General features: G+C 40.7%; 1 protein-coding gene across 1 annotated transcript in view; it reads right to left on the bottom strand.

Moving 5' to 3' along the window:
- Nucleotides 1-1440: 1440 nt before the first annotated feature.
- The window catches only part of LOC127526744 (L-selectin-like), a 43674-nt gene continuing 22828 nt past the window's right edge, over nucleotides 1441-22286 (bottom strand). Inside the window, exons 3-4 of the mRNA XM_051923272.1 lie at nucleotides 2107-2442; nucleotides 1441-1899 (exon numbers count right to left, since the gene is read on the bottom strand). Coding sequence (XP_051779232.1) covers nucleotides 1556-1899; nucleotides 2107-2442 — 680 coding nt within the window. The 3' untranslated portion in view covers nucleotides 1441-1555. The remainder of the gene's footprint in view (nucleotides 1900-2106; nucleotides 2443-22286) is intronic.

Genomic DNA, 22286 nt, shown 5'->3' with positions numbered 1-22286 from the left:
TTTAATTAATTTTTTGTTCTTCGCTGTTTGCGGCTCTTCCTTCATTTCTCCCTACTGAGTTCTTTTATCTCGCGAATCTGTTATTGCAATCCGCAACGGGAGCGTTTCAATAAACTTAATTTAAACTTACATTTTACACCGTGCTTTGTTTCCCTTATGAAGATGCTTGTATGCTTCACTCGCTCCCTTCTCAATTGTTTAATTAATTTTTTGTTCTTCGCTGTTTGCGGCTCTTCCTTCATTTCTCCTTACTCAGTTCACAGTCTTTTCACGTGATTACGTGGGAGGCGTGATGACGTGACACTCAACTCCACCTCCCACGGCCATAAAGCTGCCGTCCATTACAGTATATTGTCAAAAATGAGGTTCCAGTTATGACCATTACGCGTTGAATTTCGAAATGAAACCTGCCTAACTTTTGTAAGTAAGCTGTAAGGAATCAGCCTGCCAAATTTTAGCCTTCCACCTACACGGGAAGTTGGACAATTAGTGATGAGTGAGTCAGTCAGTCAGTGAGTCAGTGAGGGCTTTGCCTTTTATTAATTAGTATAGATTTTTTAAGATATATTAATATATACATCACTGTACTTTTGCATGTAATTATTTCATGAATTCCATTTTATTTATTTCATTTTGGCACAAATCATATTCCATAATTAAGATGACCATCTCTTTTACCTGCTGGTATCCTGAGAAGCTGTCAATGTCACTGTTAAGCTGGGTCTCTAGCATAATGACAGTCTTGATCTTGTTCAGTCTCCAGTTGTATAAAGCACCGGCTGTTTAGCAAGCCGACAACCAGACAATTATGTTTTTGCAAGATGTTTATGACCTGCTGCTGACTTGTTTCTGTCATGTTTGTACAAAGCATCAGTCCAGGTAGCCTTTGTTTTGTTTTGCAGTATTGGCCAGTTTCATAAACTCCAACTGTCTCTGTGCCAAATGAAAGTGTGAACTTTTCTAAGTGAATATAGACATGTGGTTGAGCTGTAAGGCATGAAGTGAATTACAGTATAAGTTTAATTTATGGCTACCATAAGTGCTCTTACTTCAGCCAGTGGTAGAAGACAATGCTGTTTAGTACTTGGCAACATTGGACTAGAACTTTGCATGCTGGCATGAGAGATAACAGTTGCTATCCTGAAACAGACAGTGTCAATTAAATCCAGATCCTCATTGAAATGGTGGAACAGGACTACCTGTTATCCATGGGAAGATCACGTTTTCCTAGCCTGAAAGTTCCTTTTTCTGAATTTCATTAGCAGTTGACAATTGCTTAAAATAATCATGCATTTTTATTCATGTATTTATTGATATTTAGATAAATATATATGTTTCATTAATTTGTTTAAACTACCAAATTTGTTTTGTTTGGACAAGTTAGCTGCTTGCCATTTGATGTGTATACAGCATTCTATAGGGGTTTTATGCTTATTATCACATTTTTGTGTGTTGTTACATGTTGATTTATGCCTTATTTTAAATTTCTTAATTTGTAAAGGTATACACCTCTTTGAACCTGTCAATGGAAGTGTGCTTTATAAATCATTTGCAATTAATTGAACTTGCCTTTGTAACACATGAAAGGCTTTTCCTCACCACAGACTGAGTCATTCCAAGAGCCATCTGACTGGAGCACAGCACAGAAATACTCCCTTTCCCAGTTTGTGTACACTAGAGGCTCTCCATTGGACCACTGCCAGTTGTCACGTTCACGGCGGAGTCCAATCCAAGAGTATATCTTTGATGTCATTATTAACAGTTGGTCATTCATTGCTTTGTTCTCAATTGTCACCAGGTCTGTGTAGTGTGCTCTGCAGTAGTTCTGAGCATCATCCCAGGACAATGAATTCAACACAAAGTTGATTGTGCTGGTGCAGGAGAGTGGAGTGCAGGACTCTGAAAAACAGGGTGTACAAATTAAAATATTTACAATGATATCAACTAGTTTGTAAAGCATATTGCAAAGGTCTCTTGAATGAGTCTTTTAATTTTAGAAATAACTAAATTTATAGGCCTTAAATTTATTCCGACACCTCTTGAGTACCTTTTAGTTTGAATTAGAAATGTTCTTTTTAGGTCACATACATAATTTAGATAACTTACTGTTGTAGCACAAAAAGCGTTTCTGCAGATTACATGCAGCATCATTCCAAGCTGAAGTTCTAAGTTCCACACACTTTCCGCTTTTATACCAATTATCGGGCAGGGAGTTTTCCCAGTTTTGAAATGTTGAATTCCCACCATCGGACCATTTCCATGGATTATTGAGTAAACCGATCCAAAAGGGGAAGCTTTTAGCATTTTTCATTATTTCCTGATTTTCTGCCTCATTCCTTATACTGACCAGGTCTGTGTAGATCTCATGACAGTAGTTCTGAGCTCTACTCCAGTTCAAATTCACATTTACCCAGAAATATCTCTCACTGATGTTATTGGTTTCTGCGAAAACAAAATATATTAGCTTAGGAAAATGGAAAATTTTGCATTGGGTTAAATAATTAAATTTTTTTTAAAAAACAGCAAAATTTACATATATACTGTATGTTAGTTTCTTTACTTAATACATGCAATCTATAACACAGTATTTCAACTTTACATTAAAAAAAATAGAATCAATTATAATATGATTTGTCTGAAATTTTTTGAGGTTATGCTTTTATTGTTTTATATTCATTTTTGAGTTCACTAGGTGATATACTAGCATATACCAGAGAGGCAACTATGACTAAGGATTTATGAAAATAAATTTAATTTGAATGTGTTGATTTACTCCATTAAAGTGAAACATTTACAACATTAGAAAAAAATTGACGAGAACAGGCCATTTAGTCAAATAATGCTTGCCAATCCTTGCCACATAATTCCTACAAAATAACATCAAATTGAGTTTTGAATGTACCTAGAGTTCTGCTCTCTGCCAAACTACATAGTAATTTATTCAATGCATTTATATTTCTCTTTGTGAAGAAAAACTTCTTAACGTAACATAGACAGGTGTGCTGGACCCTTAACAAGTTTCCAAATGTATCTCTGTATTGTTGTTGAACTCATTTTATACTAACAGTCTTGATCCATTTTACTAATTCTTTTCATCATTTTAAACATTTCAACCATGTCACCTCTTAAGCTCTTTTGCTTAAATTGAAAAGGTTAAAACCTTTTAATTTTTCCTCATAAATCATACTCTGCAGTCTTACAATTAGCCTAATCTTCTCTGGAGTTTTTCTAGAACTTCCCTATATTTTTTGTAGCCTGTAGCCTCAAGGCTCTGGATGTTGTAGGGCTGTCTTGGATGACACGTCTCTGCAACATTGCATGGACATCAGGGACAGTGCCTCTGGATTTGTAGACTGGGGTGGTGGTCCCCCTCTTTAAGAAAGGGGACCGGAGGGTGTGTTCCAACTACAGAGTGATCACACTCCTCAACCTCCCTGGAAAAGTCTATTCGGGGGTCCTGGAGAGGAGAATCCGTCGGATAGTCGAGCCCCGGATTCAGGAGGAACAGTGTGGTTTTCGTCCTGGTTGCGGAACAGTGGACCAGCTCTACACCCTTAGCAGAGTCCTGGAGGGTGCATGGGAGTTTGCCCAACCAGTCTACATGTGTTTTCTGGACTTGGAAAAGGCATTTGACCGTGTCCCTCGGGGAATCCTGTGGGGGGGTACTCCGAGAGTATGGGGTACCGGACCCCCTGATAAGGGCTGTTTGGTCCCTGTATGATCGATGCCAGAGCTTGGTCTGCATTGCCGGCAGTAAGTCGAACCCGTTTCCAGTGAGAGTTGGACTCCGCCAGGGTTCGCATCCGAGTGTGAAGCGGCTGGGATGGGAATCAGCACCTCCAAATCCGAGACCATGGTCCTCAGCCAGAAAAGGGTTGAGTGCCCTTTCAGGGTTGGTAGCGAGATCCTGCCCCAAGTGGAGGAGTTCAAGTATCTCGGGATCTTGTTCACGAGTGAGGGAAGAATGGAGCATGAGATCGACGGGCGGATCGGTGTGGCATCTGCAGTAATGTGGGCTCTGCATCGGTCTGTCGTGGTGAAAAAGGAGTTGAGCCGCAAGGCAAAGCTCTCAATTTACCAGTCGATCTATGTTCCTACCCTCACCAATGGTCATAAGCTATGGGTAGTGACCGAAAGAACGAGATCGTGAATACAAGCGGGTGAAATGAGTTTCCTCCATAGGGTGTCTGGGCTTTCCCTTAAAGATAGGGTGAGAAGCTCAGTCATCCGGGAGGGGCTCAGAGTAGAGCCGCTGCTCCTCTGCATCGAGAGGAGTCAGATGAGGTGGCTTGGGCATCTGATCAGGATGCCTCCCTGGTGAGGTGTTCCGGGCACGTTTAACTGGGAGGAGGCCCAGGGGAAGACCCAGGACACGCTGGAGAGACTATGTCTCTTGGCTGGCCTGGGAACGCCTTGGGATTTCCCCGGAAGAGCTAGAAGAAGTGGCTGGGGAGAGGGAAGTCTGGGTATCTCTGCTCAAGCTGCTGCCCTCGTGACTCGACCTCAGATAAGCGGAAGAGAATGGATGGATGGATGGATGGATGGATGGATGGATGGATGGATGGATGGATGGATGGATGGATGGATGGAAAAAAAATTTCACACAGTACTTCAAATTGAGGTCTAATCAGTGCACTGTAATTCTTAATCACAACCTTCTTTGACTTGTACTCTACACATCTACCCAGGCCTGAATGCTATCTAAGTTCCTCTGTAATGATTCAATAGATTTTAGATTATCTGCTAATTCATCTATCTTGGTATCATCTGCAAACTTGAAATATACTCCTGTCTAGATCATTTATATTTGTTAAAAATTGCAGCATCCCAGCACTGACCACTGAGGGACACCATTCTTAACTGCCCCCAATTCACATAAGTTTTTTCGCATTATAACCCTCTACTTATTGTGTTTTAGCCAATTCTGCACCCATCTACACACTATACCCTGAACTCCTACTTCTTTTAATTTGATGCCTGTGGTGGAATTAATCACCTAGAGAACCGTTAGTCAGTCAGTCAGTCAGTTAGTCAGTCAGTCATTGTCCAACCCGCCACATCCTAACACGGGGGACACGTGGAACAACACGCAAGAACAAATCCCAGGCAGGACCCCAGTCCACCGCAGGGCACACACACACACACACCAAGCACACACTAGGGACAATTTAGGATCGGCAATGCACCTAACTTGCATGTCTTAGGACTGTGGGAGCACCTGGAGGAAACCCACGCAGACACGGGGAGAACATGCAAACTCCACGCAGGGAGGACCCAGAAAGCAAATCCAGGTCTCCTTACTGCGAGGTAGTAGCGCTACCACTGTGCCATGTGCCCCCCGAGAACCGTTAGATAATTTTTATTTTTCTTGGTATGTGTGGCATCAAATGTTTTTTTGCACAGAAATAGCATAATTTATGTCATGTGCATGCATGTGACGGGGTACTGGAGTTTAGTCCAGAATCATTTGATACACCAGGAAACCTGTTAAAAGGCTGGTGTGTGCTGGAGAAGGGTTAGTTTGTGAACGTAGAGAGTGAAAGGAGAGGCTGAGAGCCAGTGTTCTGTGGAACAATTGCACTCTTTGAATAGATATGAGAGGGAGAGAGCTACAAAGGTTTGTGATTAGGGTTGATGATTTGCATAGAGCCCTTAAAGGTTTAAATATATTATATATATATTTTTTTTTTTTTGGACGGCACGGTGGCGCAGTGGGTAGCGCTGCTGCCTCACAGTTGGGAGACCTGGGGACCTGGGTTCGCTTCCCAGGTCCTCCCTGCATGGAGTTTGCATGTTCTCCCCGTGTCTGCGTGGGTTTCCTCCCACAGTCCAAAGACATGCAGGTTAGGTGGATTGGCGATTCTAAATTGGCCTTGGTGTGTTTGTGTGTGTCCTGTGGTGGGTTGGCACCCTGCCCGGGACTGGTTCCCGCCCTGTGTTGGCTGGGATTGGCTCCAGCAGACCCCCGTGACCCTGTGTTCGGATTCATCCATCCATCCATCCATTGTCCAACCCGCTGAATCCGAACACAGGGTCACGGGGGTCTGCTGGAGCCAATCCCAACCAACACAGGGCACAAGGCAGGAACCAATCCTGGGCAGGGTGCCAACCCACCACAGTGTTCGGATTCAGCGGGTTGGAAAATGGATGGATGTATTTTTTTTAATGTATTTATTGCACATGTTTTTAAAGAACACTCTTTCACCGTTTTAGTAACATGTATTTAATATTAATCTAATTATTTTAGAGGTTGAACCCTTGAAATAGTTTTTAATTATTTATTTCACAATATAAGCACACATTATTTGCATTAGCTACTCTTTTATCTACCTCCTTTATTGTCCTGCTGGTGCTTGGTCCCTAACAAATGCTCCTAGGTCCTGAAATACCTTTGTTGGAGAACCTTGGAATGTGTTAATGCCCAGCCTCCTGTGAGGGACCTTATTAAATACTTTCTGAAAATCACTATAAATAATATCATATGTACCACTCTGGTCATGTCATTATGTTGCTTCCTCATGGAAATCCACCATGTTAGTAAAACAAAACCTCTCCTGTTAGACCCCATGTTAAGTGTTCCCTAAAATTTCTGTTCTTTCCATATTCTGCTAAATCTTCTCCATAATAATTCATTCCATTGTCATGAATCTCATTTTTCTTAACTTTTCCTGGGAAGGATACATTTTTCCTTAAGCAAGATTTGTCTTGTAATAATGTTATTTGTTGTCAGAATTTTTTTGGTTAGGAATTCCAATGTATATAGCAGTGTCACTCAATCAACAACAATTTATTTCTTGTATAGCCCAAAGACACAGAAGGAATGCCTCAATGGGCTGTTTTTGACAGCCCCCCAGCCTTGAACAGAAGAAAAAACTCCACAGAAAAAAACGTCATAGGGAAAAAATGACAGAAATCTGGAGAAAAGCAACTGAGAGAGAGACCTCCTTCCAGGTTGATTGGACATGCAATGGGTGGCAAAAAATGGGCAATTACAACACACAAAACTAAACACAAGTAAGCCTCCTCACAGAGTTAGATGGCCAGTCTATCATTGCCACCTCAGAAATACAATACGATAGTACAAACCACAAGGCAAAATGCAGGAATAGATTATACCACTCACTAAAGACAGAACTATCACATATGAGGAGACACTTTGTTCAAATACATCAAAAACAAAGTAGAAACTTAACATAAATGAAAAACTACAATATCTGTCCATCATTTAATTATCTATATTACTAAACCACAGTTTTAATTTATGCACGGAGGCACCGATACGCATGCGCACTACGCCTCGGCGCCCCAGAGTCAAACACAGCCGCTTCCCAGAGTCAGTAGGTGGCGCCCAAACACCGCCCGAACACCACAACCCACAGTCAAACGCAGCGGCCTCCCAGAGTCAGTAGTATGTATGTGCCAGCGGTCTGTGTTGCATGTTTGAATCACATAACGGTAATTCAGTACCAGAGAAACAAAAACGAGACCGCATGGATACAGACAATACACGGAGGAACCTACCACACGCTTCACAAACACCAGAAGCAAAGAAGTCACGGCTCCAAAACGAAACACCTCAAGTAACGGAAATACAAAAACGAGCCCGTATGGATAAACAAAATGCACGAAGGCGCCTACAACACGCCTCTGAAACAGCGGACGCAAAGGAGTCACGGCTCCAACAACACAGAGCTCAAAGGCGCCTACAACGCGTTTCTGAAACACTACATGCAAGAGAGGCACAGATTCAAAACGAAACTGCACAAGGGCTACAAAGTCCTTGAAGAAAAAACTGCCATTACAACTGATGACTTCACACGTGGTTGTCAAAGAGGTCAGGTTAAGCTGCCTCCTTTGGATGAATATCCTGAATATTTACGTATGCGTTTAACTAACAATGTACCCGAAAGTAAAAGCTTTATGGAATGCATTAGATCCTACAATAATTCATTTGCTTTTGCATCTACTGGGGTAAATATCAAGCCACCACCTGGGAATGGCCCATACTGCTTTCGCGTGTGTGGACAAATATTGCATTGGATTGGAACAGTGCACCCTGAGCCAAATCACCACCGCAAATTTGCTCTCTTTGTACGTGTGTTAGATCTAGATGACGCAGTTTATCAACAATGTTCCCATCGTTAATGAAGTGGCAATTGTGTTCCACAGTAAAGACGGTGAGCCTCCGTTTTACCGTGATATTGTCATGCATTTACGTCCTGATGGAACCAACTACCCTAACTTCCAATGCGTGGACACTGGTTTTACTTATAAGTGCAACAACTCAAAAACATTTTAGACTTACATGATGTGACAATTACAATTCCATGTTTGTTTTAATAAATTGGTTAATGATAGTACAAATATCATGCGCACAGCCCCTCAGCGCCCCAGAGTCAAACCATGCGGCTTCCCACAGTCAGTGGGTGGCACCCGAACAACACAACCGGGAAACTACACTTGCTGTAATCCACTGTCCCGGCAACTGGTGTCAGCAGAGGCAAAGGAATCGCGACTCCACAAAATGAAACCGCTTTAGTACAAATATGCTTATTTAATTAAATGACGTTTCCCCAGATGTACCCACCCTCCATTGTATTTCATCCATCCAAATATCGGAGGGAACAGAAACTGATTGCCATTCTTGGATTTGCGATTCTTTCGAGAATTGTGGGCTTGCTGGTAGAACCTAGGAGTCAGAAAAGCCAGACACAGTCAGAATTCTGGACACTGGCCATTTTAGAGCTGAGTCAGTGCTGAGCGGGCCAATCTGATTAAAGGACTCTTCTACCCTGTGATTCCAGTGCCCCTTTATCTGAAAATGTATTATTATTATTATTATTATTATTATTATTATTATTACTTTTCCATGGCAGGCAAACAACTTGGCCATAGAGCAGTGGGACCAAGTGCCACATGAGGATACTGAGAAGGGAAACACAATAGAGGAAAATTATTAACAGTTTATAAATATCATATTATATTTTAGTAATAATGACTAAGAACAGAGATGCAGTATGCACAGCTAATCAACAGCTCCACTCGGGGTACTAAACTGAAGTAGTGAGGCTTCAGCCAGGATTTAAAAGCTGAAACTGAAGGGGAATCTCTTATTGTCGTAGGCAGACCATTCCACAGCTTCAGTCCCCTGCAACTAAAAACTCGACTATTATTTTGTTAATCCTTGGAATCATAAGTAGGCCGGAATCTTGAGATCTTGATGTGTGCTCTGGTTTGTAATTAATAATAAGCTCAGATATGTAAGTAGTTCCTTGGCGATTTAAGGCTTTATATGTTAAATTAAGAATTTTGAAATCTGCCCAAAACGTACTAATCCCTGTTGGGTCACAGGCTGGAGGCAGTGGGAGTGAAAGTGGGCTGCAAGTGGCCCCTCTGGGTCATGATACCATAAAGGTTGAGAAATTGTGCCTTTTGAAAATGATTAATTATTTTATGTTAGTATTTTGAAATGCCATGATACCTTTTTGTTTTTATTTGGACATTGCCATTGAGGAACCTCGTTGCTAGGTGGTTGCCAGGGTTACATCTCTGCGGAAGGTTTGGCTCCCATGTCAGTTACATGATAGTATAAGTAGTATAAATCATTTCTGAGTGAAACTTTCACTATCCAACTTTGTGGGTAGCTATAGAAAATTATGCACAAAAACCTTTCTTGCATTTTCTTTCTTGTTTTTACCCTGCTTTGTTTTCTTTTTTTAACAGCAAATTTCCCTTACCCTTCGGTTTAGCTGCCAGATCTCTTGTCTTTCTGGTTTCAATCTTTGCCTGCCTAGATACTTCTCTTCCTGGTTAGCCCCTTTAACCTGTCTTTTCATTTTTTCCTGATGGAAAAATTCCATTGATTTATTTGTGATGCATGTTAAGCTTACTGGCTTACTTAGATTAACCCAGTCACCCTTTTTTATATAACGGAATAATATTGGCTATTTTCTAGTCCTGAGAAATTTCTTCAGTGTGCAGTGACTTTTTGAAAAATATGCATCAAGGGTTTATATATGCACTAACTAACCTTCTTAAGCACTTGAGGATAAATGTTACCTGGTGCTGTTAGATTTCAGCCTATTTAATGTAAGCAGTACTTCTCCTTCCCTCTGTTACTGCTGGCAGGTTGTCCACTTTCTCACATGTGAAAACTTCAAAAAAGTTTAGAGCGTTTGCCATTTCATTGTCTAAATATTTTAATTTCTTCTGACTATTTCTTCATCTCCTCCCTGACTGTTTTTTATTACTAAAATATTCAAAGAATCTGTTTGGGTCATCTTTTGCCTTATCTGCAATGTTCCTCTTGAAATGCCTTTTAGCCTCCCTAATACCCTTCTTTAAGGTTGTACTTGGAAGGCAACACATGAGACTCTCTATATCTAGAGCAAAACTGCATCTCACACCAAATAAAGATTGAGTCTTCCACTCTCACAACCTCTCTCCTGCCTACCACCTCAGAGTTTTTAGAGTTGTTGTCCAGCTCTGAAAAGGTCTTTCAAAAATAGTTTGACAATTCCAGTTCTGGGGTTGATGCCCCTGAATGGTTTGCACCCTTTAACTTGCACTTAAATTAGACTATCATTCACCCATCTCTACTTCGCTGGTCAGGAGTCTCCTCCCATGTCACCTTAGTGGTACAAACTCCATAAAGGACACCAGGGCTATGGATTTCATTTATCAGACTTTGTGTAGATTCAAGCATGAAAATATGCTCACACCAAAAATAATCAATAGGAAAATTCTTATGCCAAAAACAGTCAGATTTATAAAACCTGGTGTGCGCAAATTTCTATGCAATTTACTTTTTTAAATCATAATCATCTTGTAAATGTATGCACGTGAACACACCTGGAACATTGCGTGGTTGCCATCCTGGAACAACCATACATGGACTATGCTAATGAACCTCATACATATGCAATCACTATACTCTATTGGCTGATAGAGCAACCTCTCAGCTGAATAATCCAGCCACTGCCAATTGCAATTGAGAAGTAATATGGTCTCCGTAGCATTGTAACGCTGCTCTTTAGTGCTCTGGGGGTCTGGGAAAGACATAAGATGCCAGCATCTGAACACGTAGTCACTATCACCTGGCACATGTTATGACCTGATTTCTGTTACAATGAATAGTCACATACATACCAGTGTCTACCACTGCTTACCTTCACTAGAATGACTGTTTGCCACCTGCAAAGCCCCTCTCTTATACTTCTTTATTTTCTTGCCCCTTATACTTTAATTAACTCTCATTCAGCAGTAATGCACAACACTTAGCACTTCTTTCACTTCAGCTTGCAAGGATGACATCAACATGTCAATACTTTACTCTCAGTTTCCAATTATATCTCAGTCTCCTCTCCTTTCTCTTTTTCCCATCTTCATAGAAACAATTATTTGGCATCAAGGAGTTTTCCTGGGCAATACTGCTAAATTTTGTAACCCGGGTTTATCTGCCAAGAATTTTTTTCTAGGTACTATGTACAGGTGTTAACAAGTAATGTTGAATTGTGTGCCAGTAACACATGTGGAGAGTTAATTACACTTATAAATAAAAATATATTTGAAACATGATGTTTCATTATCCACCTTCTTGCATTTAAAAAAAATATGTACTTAGAGGGTCATGGAGGATGGACAGGCATCATGGCCAGGATGGTGGTTGGCTTCCGGTCAGTAAAGGAAGCCACAACAGAAAGACAAGTTGTGTAGTTGTGACCAGTAGGGGACGTAACAGCATCATAAACCCCCAGACACAACTACATAATACAGTCCATGGTTCAAATATAAGAACTTCTTTATTATTTTTACTTCCAACATTTTCCCAATTCTCTTCCTTAATAATATGATTATCAAAACCAACTCTTTTACCTCCTTCCACACCTCCCTGAAGCCTCACCCACACTCTGACTGCTCTTGCTGGAAACTTGACTTCTTTCACTCTAGATCCAGGATTACTTCTGGTGGCATAGCATTGCACACTGGAAGCACATCCAGGCCAGGTGGAATTCTATTAAAGAAGTCATACCATTCCCTTACAGCTCCCCTGGGCGGCACTTGAGAACCCCAACAGAGCTGTCTCCTAAGGATTACAATTCCCAGTCTGTCCCATGGATATTCCTATGTGTGTCCCATCAGTGGAATGCCGCTACCTTGTGTATAGGAGAAGAATATAAATTTAGGTGACAGGTGTCTGTTGTCCTTTCATTGTGGCTTCTTTTTCTAGCTGGAAGCCAACTTCCTTCCTGGCTGGGATGCCCGTCTTTCCCCCACGATACTCACAGTACATTATAGAAAGTACTATGTGATGTTTAAGTATTCATATGTCAATACTGCCTTTAACACAAGCAGTGTTACAGTTGACACCATTTGGCATTTTGTATTTTTAAATGCTTAATTATTTCATCAGTATTCCTGTTATGTTCCCATCACTCTTTGACGTTTCCTAAATTATTGCCTCTGTTGTCATAAGTCTGAAATTATATTTTTATTTTTAAACCAAAGACCTTGCTATTAATGCTACAGGCAACACCACTGATCATTTTTACCCAGATGTGAATCACTGCCTATCTCTTTTGGAAAGTTTATTCAGATTTTTTTATTTCACATACTGAAACAATGTCAGTGATTATACTGTAAGTAATATTTTTTTATGTGAGTATTGTGTAGACATCTGGAGGAGAGACAGCAATTCATATTTGTGCAGCAAAATGCATTACCCTCAATAACGGTGACTAGATTGAATTTTTCAAAGTGAAAGCCATCTCACTCAATGTTTCCACAGACACAGCAGACCCAGTAATGTATGCAATTCAAGAATAAACTGTGGGCTTTCTTTGTGGAGATGGAGGGCTAAGGCACTTGGACAGGAGAGAAAAGCATTGTGCTGAAAGGTGTCTTACTCACGATGTTTTCACAGACTTGGCAGGCCTGACTATATATGCAAAAATAAACAGTGGGTTTTCGTTATGAAGACTGAAGGACTGATTGAACATGGTACTTGGCTTTGAATGAAGGGTCTTTTAAAAAAAAATGTTTGTGTATAGCTATATGAAAATGCCAGTGCACATATTGAATAACATACAAACACAATTTTATGTGTTTGTACAATATAATTGCATGTATTGAATCACATGCACACATAATGATTTTATTGCTGATGTGTACAGAAACAAAGAATGATTACTGTTTATTTTTGTATTTGTATGTATTGTTGAGCCTCGCAGTTGGGAGACCTGGGGACCTGGGTTCACTTCCCGGGTCCTCCCTGCGTGGAGTTTGCATGTTCTCCCCGTGTCTGCGTGGGTTTCCTCCGGGCGCTCCAGTTTCCTCGCACAGTCCAAAGACATTCAGGTTAGGTGGATTGGCGATTCTAAATTGGCCCTAGTGTGTGCTTGGTGTGTGGGTGTGTTTGTGTGTGTCCTGCGGTGGGTTGGCACCCTGCCCGGGACTGGTTCCTGCCTTGTGCCCTGTGTTGGCTGGGATTGGCTCCAGCAGACCCCCGTGACCCTGTGTTCGGATTCAGCGGGTTGGAAAATGGATGGATGGCTGGATATATTGTTGAGTATGCAGTGTCTGAACATTGCAATGTTTTCACAGAATTTGGAATAATAAGTACAGTACACAGCCAGTATCAATTTGGACTTATTAAATGTGTCATCTTGTTTGTTCTCTTTTCCACATATCAAGTTGATGTTGGCTTTATTCTTCATATCCTAACAGTTCTGCTGCTATATCAGACATTTGGCACATTTATGTCTTAACTACATCTTGCAGTAAATAGGACCAGAACACAACCACTGATAAGCAATTATTCAGATTAAAAAGTTGATGTCCTTTCACACCGTGCAAGTCAAGCAAACCTGATAAGCATGGCCTCAAATTTTGAACAGCTGCTGATGTAAATAACAAATACATACTAAATGCTGTTCTCTATTTGGAGAAAGAGTACCCTTGATTTTAAGGAAAAGACAGTCTGTGACTGTGGTGATGTAACTTGTTGAGATTTTTATAGGCAATGGCAACAATGTCAGTGCTAACAATATTTTCACATCACTTTCCATGGCAAATAAACTACTTGCCTAAAAGACAACCCTTCTCTGTACCAAACTGTAAACAAAATGAAATGGAATTTAACCCCCTTCCCTCATGATAGGTAACACAAAAAATTGTCAAGGAGACAGACACCAATGAAGATCAAATACAGTGTCAGCGCACAAGCAGCAATGCAAAAGTCAATGCAATGCCTCCATTTTTAATGCAGGAGTCACTCACTCTGCTGCTGTGGACATTTTTGTAATTAGTTTATCATGGCATTTGCTGTCTATCTATCTATTTTGTGAAATCTGAAATTATGGCTGGAATTTTTATAAACTACTAGCAAAATACCCGTGCTTTGCAGCGAAGAAGTAGTGTGATAAAGAAGTTATGAAAAAAAATGAAACATTTTAAAAATAACATAACATGATTGTCAATGTCATTGTTTTGTCACTGTTATGAGTGCTGCAGTTATCAGGGATTTGATTATCATTATTTCTTTCAATCAGGTTCGTATTTGGAGGAAGTGTTGTGTTCAAGTTACATTCCGTGTTTGTCAACCGTTGTAAAGCTACAACAAGTTTCGTTGATAACTTTGCGTCCACGTTATCAGAGTTGAAACATTCATAAACATCAGAGTGTCCGCTACCCAAATCGCTACCCATGAATCTAAGATGTTTAACAGGCATTCCCAGTTGTCCAAAGCTGTAAAATATTTCCCCATTTTTCTACACTTGAAAGCAACAACGAAACAATTCTGCGGCAGCTATCAGTTCACATGCAGAACCATAGGTTGAGAGTTTAAGCATTTCACTGCTATAGTGGTCCTGTGTAGTATAATTGTCTCCTGTACCATCATCAGTCCACACCTTGAACCTGTCCCAGTCATTCAGTACATAAGACACAATGTCTCTGCGGATATCAAGGCTGAGTCTGATATGGACATGCAATAAGTAAGAGAGAGAATGGAAGAAGCAGGCACAATCTCGGGGCATGGAAACCACTGGGTACGGGTTGGTGAAATTGTGATCGATGGTGATCACCAGAATAGACATGTTATTCAGGGTAAACTTGAATCCATTGAGAAAGAAAGTATGAAGGAAGGAAAGAAGCAGTGGAGCAGGGAATGAAAAGCAGAAGTCAGCAACAGGAAAACGTACATGAAGAAGCAAAGAAACCCAACAATGTCAGCCTTGAACCGGTGAAGTAAATGAAAAGGCAGGAGTCACCAGCAGGAAGACGTGAAGGAAAGTGAACAATAACAGGCTTGAAGCAGCAGATTAAAGAAGAAGGGAGCAGTGAGCACGATGAACAGCTGAGGAAAGTAAGGAAGCGAGTGAGGAGGCACATAAGATGTCGTTAATGTATATAGGCAGGGAGTCAACCACGTGGTACATGAGCGGAAGGTGGCCGTGCAGAAAAAGGAAGGGGGACCAGGGGCAGCCATTGTGCATCTCTGCCATGAAATAAATTGTCTGTTAACGGAAATAAGGAATGAAACCACCAAAAGGAGAGGTCAGTTCCGAAAGTTCCCTATGGAATAATGGTGAGAACCACCAAAAAGGACATTAGAAAATTAGAACACTCTAGCCGAGAACAGGCCATACAGCCCAACAAAGCTCGCCAGTCCTTTCCACTTATTTCTTCCAAAAAAACATCAAGTCGAGTTTTGAAAGTCCCCAACGTCTTACACTCTACCACACTACTTGGTAACTTATTCCAAGTGTCTATCGTTCTTTGTTTAAAGAAAAAGAAGACATTATTTTCGAAAGTTTGTTATGGGGCATGGCGCGAAATGAAACATACTTAACATTTGTAAGTACAGTGTAAAGGATGAGCATGGGAAACTTGGGCTTCCTACGTATATTGGAAGTTGCAGAAATAGTGAGGAGGGGTTTCCCCTATCTATATATACAGTTTAGGGGGTACACCTGTTTCCTCCCTTTGGGTGTTGCAATAGGACATGAAACATACCTAACTTTTGTAAGTACACTTCAAGGAATGAGCATGCAAAATTTCAGCTTCCCACCTATATGGAAAGTGGGGGAATTAGTGATCAGAGTCAGTGAGGGCTTTGCCTTTTATATGTATAGATATATATAGAGAGAGAAAAATTTGTATTTTTTGATTAATTTATTATTATGTGTTTCAAGTTGAATGTTATCTTGCTTTTTACAATTAAACAGTGAGTGCATTTGGACAGCTATTTGTGTTACACCATACCTTTGGGTCCCTCTTGCTCTCATTAGAACAAAGCAGTGCAAGGAGGGAACAAATGGAAAATGTGTAAAGAGTCATTATTAAGATGGAAAGAATCTGTGTTTATGGCAGATGCGGACTGTTTTATAATAAGCCTACATGCTAGATAAATGTAAAGAATTATTTTTATTATTATGCTTCCTGTTGTTTACAAATGCTTGCAAATTTGCATCTCAGAAATGTGCAAGTATTGTAAGTTTTTCATTTGCTTATTTTATGTTCCTAGATAAACACAGAAACAGTTTTCTTACCAGTAGGCAGTGCAACCCTTGAAGTTCTTTCTTTTTTTTTTTAAAACATATAGTATGCTAAAAATTTATCTAAATAATATTGGCCATGTGTCAAGCAATTATTTACTTTTACATTCATTCAAGCTGTATTAGGCTATCTATGGTTTGTTTTGGTAACGCAGTAGGGATGCACCATCAGGATGCCAAAATCATAGGCTATTAGAGAGAACAAAAGGATTCAGAAACCACCTGGCATAGTCATGGCCGTCATACTGTAGTTCTGAAAACATGGGTGCCGGTTATAGTGTTAAAAAATGTTCTAAAACATGCAAACAGAGGGAAATCTGAATTTAATTTCAGTGCAATCCAATGAGTAAGATGGCCTGAGATACAAACAAACATTGAAGCACTGTGCATTGCTTTTATTTAGTCAACAAAGATCTAAAGATACAGTATACCCTAAAGGATAGTAGTCATCTGCTGAAACATTAGCATCAGGTGCACCAAAGTAGCTGCAAATAATCAGCAAAAAACTAGAGGGTTGATTGAATGGAGCAGTTTTACATATTTTTTTATTGTTCACATATTTACTATATTTCTTTATATATGTGTTTTGTGCAATTTGTTTTTTTTTTTACAATGGCAGTACACACAGACGCTTCATGCTCCCTGATCAGGTGCTCTTTTGTGCTAATAATGTTCATAATATTGACTTTCATCATTTTTCAAATGAAAGTGAGCATCCACTACAATCCCCAAAAGCTTCGACAGATCGGTTCAAACAGCACACATAATTATTATAAAACGGAAGCAATACCGCAGGAGATTCTCAGATCACTGGGACTTACATTGACTCCTACCCTTGGAAGAAGGCGATGAAAGACAGCACAGAGAGAGGAAGCAAAAGAGAGGTAAGCAAGCAAGATTACTAGCTATGCTAAGAGTCGCTCCACATAAAACCCTTCTTCCTAGCGCTCTTCTTGCGAATACTGTTTATATGGATGAATGGGTAAATGGACATTGTACACTATACTTTAAGGACTTGTTTTCTCGATATAAGTCCAGCCTTTTAGTTGTTTAACCCTAATCCATGTGGCGTGGATAAAAACTGGTCCATGACAAAGATATCTACCAGGAAGCCTTTAATAAATAGCTGCACAGTATATCACAAGTATTCAGCAGTACTGTACATACTGTGACAGACGACCGCCTATGGACTCCGGTCGTCACCCCCAGGCCGCTAGGAGGAGCCCTCCGGACAGCATATTTGTGCCCCGAGTTCCAGCAGGGCCTCATGGACTTTGTAGTGTTTTGACACAGCCCTGCTGGATACCTTGGGGGCCGCCAGGAGTTGCTGTAGGGGGGCTAGTAAGCTCTTGTGTGCCCTATAACCTGGGAGTGCATCCCAGTCACGTGACTGGAAGAAGCGATGTGCTCCCGGGATGAAGAAAAGGACTTTGCCCTGACCCGGAAGGAAAACGGACTTGTGGGTTTGGCTTAGAGCCACTTCCGGGTCAGGGGCTTTAAAAGGACTCTGGGTGAGCCCAGACATTTGAGCTGAGCGGGGAGGAAGGGTGGCAAATTGTCTGGGAGTGTGGAGGATTGATTATTGATTATTGTTATTATTATTGAGTATTGTGGAGAGGAGGGTGCTTTGTGCACTGTATTGTCCAAATAAATACAATTATTGGACTTTTACCTGGTGTCTGTAGTCGAGTCCGAGGGTTCAAGGGGTCACGGAGACCTCTAAACTATCACAATACACATTGAAATTAGTGAAATAGATGCTACATACAGGTCATTGCTCTATCTAAGAGTACAAAGTGCTTTTAATGTGCATCTTTACACCAATCAATAAACACGCTTCTACTGCGCTTCATATCCAAGATAACTGCACCACGGGAAAAGTCACCCTGAACATTAGAATGGTACAACAACAATCCTGGTCACTACACAATTTTGTCTTGTTTTGTCTTCATGTTGTTATTCAACTGCTCTTTCATTTAGCTGCACATTTTGTGCCTTCTACTGTAATTATGTTAGTTGTAGCAAAGTCTTGAAAAGTTGATATACCATTCAAGTGTAGGAACACCTAAATCTTCTGTTTCAAGTGCCAAGAAGTGAACACAAGATTGCTTGAAAGGAGTTGAAAATATCTTCTGACTTACAGGAGAGGCACATGGTTCCTTAATAATAAAAAAAAGCCATGCACTGTGTTGTCTGCTCTACGTGACTGGCATGGAGCCTGCCTGCAAAATCTGATCCTTTAAAGAAAACCAAAGTCCCAGGGGTTTAGGGATACTGGGGGTACTACATGCGGGTACCCCTAACCGTAGACATGTTTCTAGAGCTAGAATGAAACAGATTCAAAAAGGTTAAAACCATCTAATAGCCAAGTTACAATAACATCTAAGACCAGAAGGAGAATTTTGGGCAAGGACTTGATTGATAAGGAGGATGGGGTTGAGAGAGACAGAAACAGAAAGAGAGTAGGAATTGTGAATAAGTGAACAGGACACCATATGTGTTGACTATTGTCTATATTCACATAAACTACAGCATTGTTGTATTTTTAATTTTAGTTTGTAATAGTTTGTAATGTTGTACTATTTAATATAGAAATAATGATAGAAAATATTCATGAGAAGCATATTATTTAAAAAACGCTTCTTTGATTCATCAGCAGCTTCAAAATTTACAAACATTCTAAGCAACCAGTTCATTTGTTGTGCTAACTACAATAGCGAGGATAATGTAAATAGTAAGGTGGAAAATTTTAATACTAAGGTGAGAGCTGCTGCTGACATAGTCACACCTGAAAAGACAGTTAAAAAATCTTCTAGCATTGTTATACCATGGAAGACCCAAAGAATGTCTGATTTAAAGGGAACATGCCTTAGAGCTGAGCATAAATGGAGAAAAACTAAACTAACTATCCACTATGAGATATTGAAGGTTAAAATAACAGAATAGAACAACATAGTCCATCTTGAGAGGCACTGCTATTTCTTTAGAATTATAAATAACAATGCTAGTAATCCCAGAGTCTTATTCTCTATAATTGATCGTCTGCTAAATCCAGGTCACTCAATGGAATGCCTCCAAAATACTTCCAGTGAAACTTGTGAGGCTATTGTTGTATTTTTTAATCAAAAATTAATAATATTAGAAATAATATAGTACATCTTCCCAACACTGATCCTCTTAAGCTCCAGTACTCCATTATAAACAAATTAAATTCTTTCACCAGGATAGATTTACCTGATTTATATAAAATAATTTCTCAACTGAGACCCTCCACCTGCGTCCTTGACCCAATACCAACAAGTTTTTTCAAAGAAGTATCCGGCGTGCTCATTGACAGTATTCTTGATATAGTAAACTTGTCATTAGATACAGGGGTCTTCCCAGACTGTCTTAAGACTGCTGTAGTTAAGCCCCTGCTCAAGAAAAATTATCTTGACTCCTCTGCTTTTTAAAATTTTAGACCTATCTCTAACTTGTCTTTCTTAAGTAAAATTCTAGAGAAGACAGTCATTATGCAGCTTAATGATCACCTCAATAAACATGCTATTCTTGATAAGTTTCAGTCGGGTTTCAGAACAAATCACAGTACAGAAACTGCACTTGTTAAAGTAGTAAATGACTTGCGGGTAAATGCAGACAGAGGCTGTTTATCTGTTCTCATCCTCTTAGATCTGAGTGCCGCATTTGATACCATTGATCACAATATTCTTAGAAATCACCTTAATCAGCGGGTGGGCCTCTCTGGCAGTGTCTTAAATTGGTTTGAATCCTACCTGGAAGGTAGAAAATTCTTTGTTAGTTGTGGTAATTATACTTCTATGACACATGATATTCTCCACAAGGCTCTATACTGGGTCCGCTGCCCTTTTCGATTTACATGCTTCCGTTAGGTCAGATTATCACTGGGCATAACGTGAGCTACCACAGCTATGCTGATGACACACAATTGTACTTATCAATAGCACCTGATGACCCCGACTCTGTTGATTCACTGACACAATGTCTTACTTGTGTTTCTGAATGGATGAGTAGTAATTTTCTCAAACTAAATGAGAAAACTGAAATTTTTGTGATTGGCAATCTATATACAGTATATAATTCACTAAATCCATGGCAAGCAAGACGCACGCAAGACATGGCAAGCAAGATGCATGCAAGACAGAGCCATGCCTGCCAACAATTTACTAAGCAGCCGACCATGGCACACAAGACAGAGACCAGACCATGGCAATCAAAATACATGCAAGTCCTTGACAAGCAAGACGCATGCAAGACAGAGCTACGCCCGCCAACTCACAGAGCCTCGCACACCAACAATTCACTAAGCAGCCGACCATGGCATGCAAGACAGAGACCAGACCATGGCCAGCAAGATGCACGCAAGTCCATGGCAAGCAAGACACACGCAAGACAGAACCACGCCCGCCAACTCACAGAGCTCCACCCACCAACTCTAAGACCATTGGATACGCATAACAGAGCCCCGCCCACCAACTATAACCCTCCTTCCGAGTCCACCCTCGCTCTCGAGGCACGCAGCACCTCACCAAACACTGTCTCAGTCGCTTTCATCTCTGCTACAGTCCACATGCACCTCTGAGCCATGTTGACTTTTCATTGTTCTTTTCGGGTCTGGCTGCTTTTCTATATATAATCCATCAAGTCGCCCGACCATGGGATACGCACGCACGCAAGACAGAGCCTCGCCCGCCAACTCTAACCCTCCTCCCGCGTCATGGGGTACGCACGACAGAGCCCCGCCCACCAACTCTAGCACTTACTGTCACCGGTTGCATTAACAAGCAACCTTTGTGGCGTCACATGCGTGTACTTACACTGACAACAAATATGACAGCTCTTCCTCACGAACAAGATTTCGCAAGACGGGAAAAACGGAACACCTGCAACATTACCTTCACATTATTTTCCTTTTATTTCTGATACCGTTCAACAACTATGTGGCGACATCGACTTCTCAACTGTGACTCCGGAACAACTCAGTACGCGAGCTATATTAAGCGTCACCAACGAAGACTCGCTACACCTTAATGAACAGGTACTGAAACTTATCCCGACCGACGAAGCAGCTTTCACCAGCGTTGACTCCATCGTCACAGACAATCCCGCACATCAACTTTCATTCCCCGAAGAATTTCTTAGCAGTCTTACTCCCACTCGCATGCCTCCGCATAAACTCAAACTTAAAATTGGTTCAGTTGTCATGCTTCTCAGAAACCTCATGCCAGCAAGAAGTCTCTGTAAAAGCACTAGACTGACTGTTACCAGCATTCACCACAATGTACTAGAGTGTAAAACAATCGCAGCTGCTACCTCACAAACTGTCCATATTCCTCGGATTTCCCTGACCCCATCAGATTTAAATTTGCCTTTTACTTTTACACACAGACAATTTCCTGTTAGATTGGCCTTTGCAATGACAATTAATAAGGCACAGGGACAAACTTTCAAAAAGATATGCCTGTATCTGCCAAAAACAGTTTTCAGTCACGGACAATTATATGTTGCTCTCTCCAGAGTTCCATCTTTTCATTCACTCACAGTCGTATCCTCAAACCCACCCCATTTGGACAACTGTGTCTATCAGGAAGTGTTCACCCATCAATAAATAATTATGCGGCGTATGCTACGCCGCGGGTTGGCTAGTAATGGATATAATTAGGTTATTAGAAATAAATTGGATGCATTAGGATTAAAAGTCAAGAAGGAGGT

Source organism: Erpetoichthys calabaricus, chromosome 1 (assembly GCF_900747795.2).
Source record: "Erpetoichthys calabaricus chromosome 1, fErpCal1.3, whole genome shotgun sequence".
NCBI lineage: Eukaryota > Metazoa > Chordata > Cladistia > Polypteriformes > Polypteridae > Erpetoichthys > Erpetoichthys calabaricus.
The sequence above is the reverse complement of the archived record's forward strand: the minus strand, read 5'-3'. Positions and strand labels throughout refer to the sequence as shown.